We start from the raw sequence: 11806 nt of genomic DNA, 5'->3' as shown, positions 1-11806 counted from the left end.
AATCATATCCAACACCTTTCCACATGAATCACCAGAGTACAAATGAAAACTACGATAATGCACTGCCCTTTTATACCTTTTGTAGGCAATGTTAATGCCATGTGTTATGTGAATATCACTATTCCATGACTTTTGCCACCTCAATGTAATCCACCCCTTACTTAAAACTTTAATCCCAACATTTAATTATTTCTCCATTCTGTATGTTACTTTAGCAGTAACAACACCAGGTACGGGGTCTAGTAACCAACATTTTTACAATAAAACCCTTTTTAAAAAACTTGAGGAAATTTTTATTGACATCTGAAGAATTTCACTGATAAATAAGGGAACTAGTAAATATAAAATTTGAGAAGAATTTCAATTTTTACAGAACAACAATAACACATTGTCACTAGACAGTGTTATCAAAAAAAGAAACGCTTTTAAAAACTTACGCCACACATCAAGCTTTTGTCACTTAGATCCAACTTAAGCTTTCTTATATGAATGAAACAGGTGTATCAATAACATTATCAACATTAAGACAGATACAAGTCAGTACACTACTATCATAGCTAAGAACTCACACAGTTGCAAATAATTTACATTGCAAGTATTTCTGTCCAAAACGTTGTTTGTTAGAAACAAACTGTTAACTGTACAAAATTTTGCATTCACAAATGCAGGCTCTTTTATAAATGAACATCTAAAGACAATAAACCTAGGCAAATAATGTATCACTGTTATATAACAACAATAAACTGTAAGATCTGCAGTGAATGTCACAACCACATAACACAGAGATGGAACTCAAAGTCAACCAATGACAAAGTTCTGATTGGAAAAATGACATGTGTAAAAACTGATGAGGTCTCCATTACACAATCTATGATTTCTGAATATTTACAATGTATATTTACACAATGTACATATGTGCAATTTAAAAAAAAATCATTTTGTTTTTGAAACATTTTTCTTGCCCATAGATTTCATATTCTTCCTTTGATTACCACCAGCTGAGTTTCTCTTATTTTTTCGTACTTTCCCTTTAGATGCCTTAGCCCTACGATTATCCTTTTTCATTCTTGGATCCACTACCTTGTAATGGCCTTTAACTCCTGGCGGTCTTCTAAACCTTTTTCCTGCTGTGTGTTTCTTTGCAACAACATATGTAACTTCTTTCTTGGTTTTGCCCTTTGCCTTCTTGTACAGCCTAAAACAAAATAAAAATACGTTACATTTACAGCAATTAGAAACTGAATATTTCAAATGGTAAAAAATGTGCTGCAGTGATAGTGTACTTCAATAATTATTTCATCCTTTCATTATCTATACACAAAACTCTCAAATGTTGGTGACAATAGCCTGTACAGTAAAACGCCGTTTTTATGTTCCTGCATTTAACATTTTCTGATAATTACGTTCATTTTTGTTGGTACCTATAGAAGTCCTATTCTCTCAATACATTGTTTTCCCATTATAAACAATTCTATGTTACAAAATTTCCCACATTTTAAATTTTCTTTGACATTATCACAAACTTTAACACTGATTTTCATAGAGATTTCTGCAAAAAAGTGTCTTATTCCTGCTCAAGGTCAGCCTTGGAACAAAGCAGATAATGCAGACAGTATGCAATGTTACTGATCATGTAATGTACCGTTAGTGCTGTAAGCAAGATTTTCATTGATGGTGTGTTGGGATCACAGCCACCTGTATTATAGGTTCACAGGCTTTGCAAGGGTGGGGAAGTATACAGAGACTTTGTCTTAATAATAATCATGATCTGGCAATAGTGACTCCAGTAGCAACTTTCCATCTGCTCATTGCATTGTATTACAACAGCTTTAATTCAATTTCACAGTCATTTATACAAATAAATATTGCCTTTGAAGTTGGCCATTTCTATAATGGGCTTTCACAAATTGTGGTATATGCTAATCAGTTCTAGGAGTGCAGTCTAAGGTTGGTACAATCTGATGTCAGACATAAACATTCCTCATCAAGATCCTCCATAACACAATGGCAATTCCGCTCTCTTTCACATGTAGATGTCCCTGAACCTAGAGATCTCCTTGTTGGCAACAAGCTGTAAATTTAGTGCCTATCATGTCCAAAAGCACTGCATGGATTGTCAGTTCCATCTTCACATCCACCATGCATGCACTGGATACTAAAATGGGAGGAAAAAATAAAAAAATTATGTTACTACTTGACAGATGTCCAGCACATCCTGCAGCTCAGAAATATTAAGTTAGTGTTCCTGCCTCCTAATTGCATGAGGGAGCTTCAGATGTTAAGATCTGGGAATCATCTGTTCTAAATGGAAATATAGAAAAATGCTTGTCCAGAAGGCTGTTTTTATACATGATAATGGCAGGAACCCAAAATCTGTGACTGCGTCACTTTTGGATGCTATGCATTTTGCAGACAAAGTGTAGATGGATTTGACTCCTTTAACTATTTCTACCTGTTTCATGAAAGCAGGATTTAAGTTCACAGGAACCACTGGAAGAAAATTTGTCTGAGCCTACAGATTTTTCTGTAAAAAAATGGAAATGTCGTGTGGCTAGGGCCTCCCGTCGGGTAGACCGTTCGCCTGGTGCAGGTCTTTCGATTTGACGCCACTTCGGCGACCTGCGCGTCGATGGGGATGAAATGATGATGATTAGGACAACACAACACCCAGTCCCTGAGCGGAGAAAATCTCCGACCCAGCCGGGAATCGAACCTGGGCCCTTAGGATTGACAGTCTGTCACGCTGACCACTCAGCTACCAGGGCGGACTAGATTTTTCTGTGATAGGCATATCACCCACGTTTCAAGACAATGTCAGTGTTGATGCTTCAGTCATCACTTGTGAGGTGCCAAAGCAGACAGAAACATTACCAAACACTTTGAGGAAGGGAAGAGAAAGATGATTGGTGAAGAGGATGATGATGATGATGATGATGATGATGATGATGACAACGACCAAGACCCAGTTGTGCCAAGCAGTAGAGAAGCTATGGGAGTTACTAGCATTTTGAGGCACTGGTAGTTGATCATGTGATGTTAATGGATTTGATGCTTTGTATACTGTGGAGACACAAGTAGAGCTCACTGCTGCTAGAAAGAAACAAAAACTAATAATTATTTTGGTTTTTGTAATTTATTTGTTTGTTTCCTATGTTTTCCTGTATTTTACACTTTTCTGGGCCAGTTGATTGGAAAGTGTAAAAAGGGGGTTTTACTTTATCCAAAACTCATTCCAATTGAGACCACATTGACAGATGTTCACATATACATAAAATTATTTCAACCACATTTGTATAAACCTCAAAACTGGTTATGATGTAAGAAATATTAAAACCAAGACCTCTACTGAATTAAGCTACGATTTAACTCTTTATCACGATTAACATACATGATGCTACAATCATGGTAATTATTTCATTAATTTATTTATTTAGGCCATCTTCTTTTATTTATTTCTGTTTTTATAAAATTTCAGTGATATTGTTGTCATTGGGACTGAGCTTTGATACATTATTGCAACAGTGAAAATAAAAAACAAAGTACCATTAGGGTTTACCATCAAATTGACAAAGAAGTCATTAACGACTGTACTCATTAGTAGGGAGCTGAAAATGTAGTACCTCCTTTCATAAAATTTGCATTTATTTTGGGTGAAATTTGGATCAGTTTTTCTTTTTTTTTACAAATTATTAGATGCTGCACAAATTAAAAAGGTTATCATACTATGTGCCTAAAGATGAAGCCTTTGTCTCTTGAAATTAGCTATTAAAAACAAAGTGGTGATTGGGGAGCTTTTTGACTGGAATGTTTGCTTTTACAGAAACTTCTACAGAGTTCTTTACATAACAGTCTTTGCTTGTTTTCTCGTTATGGTTCTATTTATGCTTTCAACAAATGACTGTTTCTTTTGAGAAGCAGCAGAATTTTTCCTCCAGCAAACAGAGCGCTTCCCTTATTTAATGTGTTCCTCAAAATTATTTTTCTTTTCCCACCTATTTCAATAGTTACAAAGTCTACAGAATCCTGATTCCTACCTTCCTTGGGAATTCATAACAGTGCAACCTGTACTTGACAATGTTACAGAACTAACAAGGTACAATATGCACACGTGGAGCCCAAAATTCAGACATTATGGGAAGACTTTCTTTGTGGTTGAAATATGTTGACGGTTTGTTTTTTGGTTGGTATAGTGCAAAGTTTGAACACTATAAACCGGCAGTCAGCTGTGAGTGTAAACAAACTAGAGTTATGACTGCCTGAGGGAGAAACAAGCCACGCCTCCTCCTCACATGGCAGCCAGCCTACACCCGTGTTTTATGTTTCTGCAAAAACAAAAGTGGTCATACGGATTGTTGATCTTTTCTACATCTATATGGATACTCTGCAAATCACACTTAAGTGCCCTGCAGAGGGTTCATCAAACCACCTTCACAATAATTCTCTATTATTCCATTTTTGAACAGCGCGTGGTAAAAATGTACAACTATATCTTTCCATGCGAGCTCTGATTTCCCTTAATTATATTCGTTTCTCCCTATGGAGGTCAAGGTGAACAAAATATTTTCACTTCCTGAGGAGAAAGTTCATGGTTGAAATTTTGTGAGAAAATCCTGCCACAATGACAAATGCCTTTGTTTTAATGATGTCCACCTGCAAATCCTGTACCATGTCTGTGACACTCCTCTCTTTCTCAGTAATACAAAATATGCTGCCCTTTGAACTTCTCAATGTACTCCATTAATCCTACCTGGTAAGGATCCCACACCACACAGCAGTACTCCATGGGGGGGGGGAGTGGTCAAGTGTAGAGTAGGCAGTTTCTTTAGTAGATCTGTAACATCTTCTAAGTGTTCTGCCAATAAAACGCAGTCTTTGGTTTGCCTCCCCCCACAACATTTTCTGTGCTCTTTCCAATTTAAGTTGTTTGTAATTGTAATTTCTAGGTATTTAGATGAATTCATGGCCTTTAGTTTTCATTGATTTATTGTGTAACCAAATTTTTGTACCATACAGATATCCTTTCTAAATCGTTTTGCAATTTGTTTTGATCTTCTGATGACTTTACTAGATGATGATCAACATCATCTGCAAACAACCTAAGATGACTGCTCAGATTGTCTCCTAAATCTTTTATATAGATAAGGAACAACAAGAGGGCCTATAACATTACCTTGGGGAATAACAGAAATCACTTCTGTTTTACTCAATGACTTTCAATTAATTACTATGAACTGACCTCTGACAGGAAATCACAAAACCAGTAGCATAACTGAGACAATATTCCATAAGCACACAATTTGATTAGTGTCAAAAGCCTTGTGTTTCACATTAACAATGTTTTCTACATCCATGTTGAATACACCATTCTCTTTGAGGTAATCCATAATGTTTGAACATAATACATATTTCAGTAACCTGCTGCATATCAACATTAATGAAGCTGTTGTTGTTGTTGTTGTTGTCGTCGTCGTCTTCAGCCCAGAGACTGGTTTGATGCAGCTCTCCACGCTACTCTTATGCTGTGCAAGCCTCTTCATCTCCAAATAATTACTGCAACCTACATCATTCTGAATCCGTTTAGTGTATTCATGCCTTGGTCTCCCTTTACGACTTTTACCTTCCATGCTACCCTCCAATACTAAATTGGTGATCCCTTGATATCTCAGAACGTGTCCTACCAACCGATCCCTCCCTCTAGTCAAGTTGTGCCACGAATTCCTCTTCTCCCCAATTCTATTCAGTATCTCCTCATTAGTTACATGATCTGCCCAATTAATCTTCAGCATTCTTCTGTAGCACCACATTTCGAAATCTTCTATTCTCTTCTTGTCTACGCTGTTTATCATCTATGTTTCAGTCTGACACATGGTTACACTCCATACAAATACTTTCAGAATAGACTTTCTGACACTTAAATCTATACTCGATGTTAACAAATCTCTCTTCTTCAGAAATGCTTTCCTTGCCATAGCCATTCTACATTATATATCCTATCAACTTCGATCATCATCTGTTATTTTGCTCCCCAAATAGCAAAACTCCTTTACTACTTTAAGTGTCTCATTTCCTAATCTAATTCCCTCAGCATCACCTGACTTAATTCGACTACATACCACTATCCTCGTTTTGCTTTTGTTGATGTTCATCTTATATCCTCCTTTCAAGACACTGTCCATTCCGATCAGCTGCTCTTCCAGGTCCTTTGCTGTATCTGACAGAATTACAATGTCGTCAGTAGACCTAAAAGTTTTTATTTCTTCTCCATGGATTTTATTATTAACCTAAATTTTTCTTTGGTTTCCTTTGCTGCTTGCTCAATATACAGACTGAATAACATTTGGGATAAGCTACAACCCTGTCTCACTCCCTTTTCAACCACTGCTTCCCTTTCATGTCCCTCGACTCTTATAACTGCCATCTGGTTTCTGTACAAATTGTAAATAGCCTTTCGCTCCCTGTATTTTACACCTGCCACCTTCAGAATTTGAAACAGAGTATTCCAATCAACATTGTCAAAAGCTTTTTCTAAATTTACAAATGCTAGAAATGTAGGTTTGCTTTTCCTTGATCTATCTTTTAAGATAATTTATTGGGTCAGTATTGCCTCACGTGTTGTGATATTTCTACAGAATCTACACTGATCTTCCCTGAGGTTGGCTTCTACCAGTTTTTCCATTCGTTTGTAAAGAATTCATGTTAGTATTTTGTAAGCATGACTTATTAAATTGACATGATATGCATCAGTAATTTAGTAGCTTTCACCTATTGCCTTTCTTGAATACTGGTGTGACCTGTGCTCTTTTGTTGAAGTAGTTGTATGTGATTGTTAAGTATGGAGCTATTGCACACTTTGAAAGTAACATAATTGGTATACAATCTGGATTTGTAGACTTTCTTTTACTAAGTGATTTGAGCTGCTTCACTACTCCTAGGATATCTACTTGTAAGTTACTTAGGTTGGTAGCTGTTCTTTATTCAAATTCTGGGATATTTACTTCGTCTTCTTTGGTGAAGGAAGTTTGGAAGGCTGTGTTTAGTAACTCTGCTTTAGCAGCACTGTCATTGATGGTATTCATTCCTATTGCAAAGAGAAAGTATTGGTTGTTTCTTGCTGCTAGTATACTTTCCATATGACCACAATCTCTTTGGATTTTCTGCCAGGCTTTGAGACAAAGTTTTGTTGTGCAAACTATTGCAAGTATCTCACACTGAAGTCTGCACTAAATTTCAAAGACCGCCAATCTAGGTTTATTTAAATTTCACATGGTTTTTTCATCATTTCTGCAACAGTGTTCTGATCTATTCTGTGTACCAAGGTGGATCAGCTCGATCATTTGTTAATTTATTTGGTATAAGTGTCTCTATGCTGTTGATAGTATTTCTTTGAAGTCAAGCAACATCTGGTCTACACTTACACTGTTAATTCGGAAGGAATGGAGATTGTCTCTCGGGGAGACATCAAGCAAAATTTTATCTGCTTTTTTGAATAGATACATTTTTCATTTATTTTTGGTGGATTTGACAGTTTTGGTATTCAGTCATAATTATGGCAACCCTGTTTTCACCAGTCCCTGTATCCATTTTGATGCTCGTTATTAGCTCAGGATTATTTTTTGCTAAGAGGTCAAATGTATTTGCAGAATCGTTTACTATTCAAGTGGGCTCATGAGCTAATAGCACGAAATAATTTGCAGAGAATGTGTTTAGCACAATTTTGGATGATTTTTTTATGTGTACCTCCATATTTGAGCACGTATTTTCACCAATATATCGAGAGTAAATTGAAACCGCCACCAAGTATAACAACTATAATTGTATGAGTCACGTAAGTGTTTGAAATTAGACTGAAGTTTTCTTTGAACCCTTTCAGCAATTGTTCATCTGAGTTGGGAGATCAGTATAAGGATCCAGTTATTATTTTATTCCGGTTGCCAAGAATGGCCAACCGAATGAGGTGGTGCAGCGGTTAGCACACTGGACTCGCATTTAGGAGGACAATGATTCAAACCTGCGTACGGCCACCCTGATTTAGATTTTTGTGATTTCCCTAAATCACTTCAGGCATGGTTCCTTTGGGATGGTTCCTTTGAAAGGGCAAAAGGGCACGGTTGATTTCCTCACCCATCCCTAATGCAAGCTTGTGCTTCATCTCTAATGACCTCGTTGTAGACAGTACGTTAAACGCTAATCTCCTCCTCCTAAGAATGATGTCTCCCCATAGTAACTCACAGGAACTATCTACTTCAATTTCACTATAAGATACACTACCTCTAATGGAAACAAACACACCACCACCAACTCCATTTAGACTATCCTTTCTGAACACCTTTAGGTCCTTCAGAAAAATTTTGGCTGAACTTATCTCCAGCTTTAGCCAGCTGTCAGTGCCTATAATGATGTATGCATCAGAGCTTTCTATTAGTGCTTGTTGCTCTGGTACTTTGCCAACACAGATACAACAATTTACAACTATTATGCCGAGGATTCCTAGATCTACATTCTTCCTATGTCAACCTGCACCCTTTGAGATGAAGCCCTTTCTGTGTTCTCCCTGAGGCCCTCTAACCTAAAATACCACCCTTTCCACACCACGTAGTCCCTACTACCCGCGTGCCAGCTCCTGCGTGTAATGGACATCTAACCTACTTAGCGGAACCCGAAACCCCAACACCCTATGTCACAAGTTGAGGAATCTGCAGCTACATGGTCGCAGAACCATGTGAACCTCTGATTCAAACCCTCCATTTGGCCCTGTACCAAAGGTCCACAACTGGTGCTGACAACTATGCTGTAAATGGTGAGCTCTGCTTTCATCTCGAAAGCAAAACTGGCAGCCTACACCACTTCAGACAGCCACTCGAAACCAGATAGAATCTCTTCAAATCCAATGAGACACATATCATTGGTACCAACATGAGCCCCACCTGCAGTTGGCTGCACTCTGTGCTCTTCATGGCATCCAGGAGGACTCATTTTACATCTGGACAGACTCCACCCAATATGCACAAGGAGTCCACAATGGATTTCTTCCCCTCCTTGGCAGCCATGTCCGTAAGGCGCCAAATAACCGCCTAACATAGGAGCTCCCAGCTACCAATAATTCCAGCCTCTGTGAATGCCTGGATCTTGAGGTGTTATGTCAGTCATAATCAAAGTCTGTGATGGACCAAAATAAGAAAAGAAACCAAGGAGCAATGTACAACACAAAACATTCAGTAATGGCTGTCTGAGACTGGCATTTCAAAAAAAAAACACTACCTCAAACAGCCACATTGAAGTGTCTGCATTATGAAGTTTAGCTAGCAAACAGACAAATGCATTTCTTTGATGCAAGATGCTAGGTTCCACAGCTGTTTCTATGTGACATTACACGGCATACATCTTATACAGGGTGATTCACGAAAAATAAGGAAATATTTTAATATGTTATTCTACAAGTAAAACTAAAGGAAAATTTTCATATAAACTTAGGTACACAAATGTTTAGTTATGGAGTCATGGCTAGTAAAAGATTTTGCCTGTAATTTAGCAACTTTGCTGATATGAAGCTATCATAAAACTGTACAAGGTTTCCATTTATTTTGTTGTTATTGATTTGGTGAATCTAATTAAACATTTCCCAGACACATATCTGCAGTAGTTTTCCAGAACTTCCAGAGAAGCAAAGAAGTAATTTCATTATATTTTTAATTTATTAACTACTTGGCCCAATTTTTTTTTTTTTTTTTTTTTTTTTTAAATTCCAGACAACTGCACAAAGCAGAAGTTGTAGAGAATTTAATTTTGGAAAAATGATAGTAATAATGTTAACTGAAACTGTATGAATGTGTCAGATAATGTGCTTTTATTAATACCATATCACGTGTGAATCCATGTTAATCCAGAAAAAACAAAGCTCAGTGTTAAGGAAATTGTACAGTGTACATACAATTTCACAATACATTTACAATAAATGTTCAAAAATGTCTCCACCGAGTCCAGTGCATTTAGCTGCACGTGTATGAACAGATTTCGTTGCTTGTTTCAGCTTCATAGGGTTATTTTTAATTTTGTCTATTGCATTCATAAAGCGAGCAAGTAATGCCTCACGTGTATTGACTTTGTCCTCATAAACTGTCTTTCATCCATGCCCGTACACAAAAATCCATTGGTGTTAAATTGGGCGATCTGGGTGGCCACAGACGTTTAGCACCATGACCAATCCATTTCTGGGGAAAATGTTCATTTAAATGTGCAGTAACGGCATTGGTGAAATGTGGAGGCACACCGTCATGTTGAAAATACATTTGAAATTGCGTAGCAAGTGGAACATCCTCGAGCAAGCAGGGCATTTCTTCTTGAAGGAATTGTAAGTACAGCTTGCCAGTTAGACACCCTGAGAAAATGAAGGTCGAATAAAGTGTGTGTTGATTATACCACACCACACATTTATGTTAAACTGCTGCTGGAAATTGCGTTTTACTGTTGCTTGTGGGTTTGCTTCAGACCACGTGTGCTCGTTATGTAAACTGTTTATACTATCTCGAGTAAACTGTGCCTTATCAGTAAATAAAATGTATTTGTGAACTGCCAATTAGTATTTAAGCAGTTGCACAACTCCAAGCAAAGTGCAGGATCTCCCGGATGTAAATGAGGCACTATTGTTTATGGTAAGGATAGATATTATTGTACTTCAGTGTACACTCTACCTTAGATGGTGAAATGCCTAATAGTTGAGAGATACGTTGTGTACTGGTACCCGGGTTACATTGAACAGCATCCATAATATCCTCATCATTGTCTTCACATATTGAGCACTCGTACTGATTATTAATGCTAGGTAGAGAAACTGTCTCCCATAACATTCGAAATACTCCACTAATGGTTCGTGCAATCAGAATTCTCTGAGTTGGATGATGTTCGCGATATTGGTTAACTGCAGCCATGGCACTACCATCACATTTGCCATAAATAAACACCATATCGGCGTATTCCTCTGTCGTGAATTTGAAAGGCATCCCTATTTCATAAATAACCTACAAAACAACAACAGTTACTATGTGGTTTAATTTAAATACACTGTTGTTATGTTATTTCACTGAAGAATAAAGAAAACTAACTCATTTCAAGGTTAGGAAACGACTGAAACAACTCAATAATGGTTGCCAACAATGACATAAACGTTTCTACATTCTTAATGGGAAGTAAACAAATTTACTTGTATAATAATCTATGCTTCTCTGAATGTTGGAAAACCACTGCAGATACACGTCTGGGACATGTTTTATTAGATTCACCAAACCAATAACAACAAAATAAATGGAAATCATGCTTTACTCTAAAGTTGTACAGTTTTGTGATGGCTTCATATTAGTGCAGTTGCGAAATTTCAGGCAAAATCTTTTATTAGCCATAACTCCGTAACTAACCATTTGCAGGCCTACGTTTACATGAACTTTTTTCTTTAGTTTTACTTGTAGAATAACATATCTTCATGAATCAACCTGTACAGACCATTCAACTGCCCACAACTGGCATGGCATCAGAGCATCAAGCACAATGATACATGATTTGTGCGTTGTGTTTGAGCACTTTTTATTTTGCCGACATGTTCTTATGCGTGTGCAACATCAGTAATCAAAAATTGGTTTCATTTTTTATTATATGTATAAAAGAAAGCTATTTCTATCTCCAGTAAAACAATGCATCTCTATAAAATTTGTCATGAAAAATACACTTGTCAGCTAATTTTGCAGTCTCATTTTTTTAGACATAATTTGCACCTATATTCACATTTATCGCAAATGCAAATTTAATTTTTCAGGTC

The 11806-nt window shown here is 37.0% G+C and overlaps 1 protein-coding gene across 1 annotated transcript in view; it reads right to left on the bottom strand.

Moving 5' to 3' along the window:
• Positions 1-269: 269 nt before the first annotated feature.
• LOC126473213 (pre-rRNA 2'-O-ribose RNA methyltransferase FTSJ3) overlaps positions 270-11806 on the bottom strand; it is a 116043-nt gene continuing 104506 nt past the window's right edge. The window contains exon 13 of the mRNA XM_050100123.1: positions 270-1195. Coding sequence (XP_049956080.1) covers positions 934-1195 — 262 coding nt within the window. The 3' untranslated portion in view covers positions 270-933. The remainder of the gene's footprint in view (positions 1196-11806) is intronic.

Source organism: Schistocerca serialis, chromosome 4, assembly GCF_023864345.2.
Source record: "Schistocerca serialis cubense isolate TAMUIC-IGC-003099 chromosome 4, iqSchSeri2.2, whole genome shotgun sequence".
NCBI lineage: Eukaryota > Metazoa > Arthropoda > Insecta > Orthoptera > Acrididae > Schistocerca > Schistocerca serialis.
This window is presented reverse-complemented; position numbering and strand designations above follow the sequence as displayed.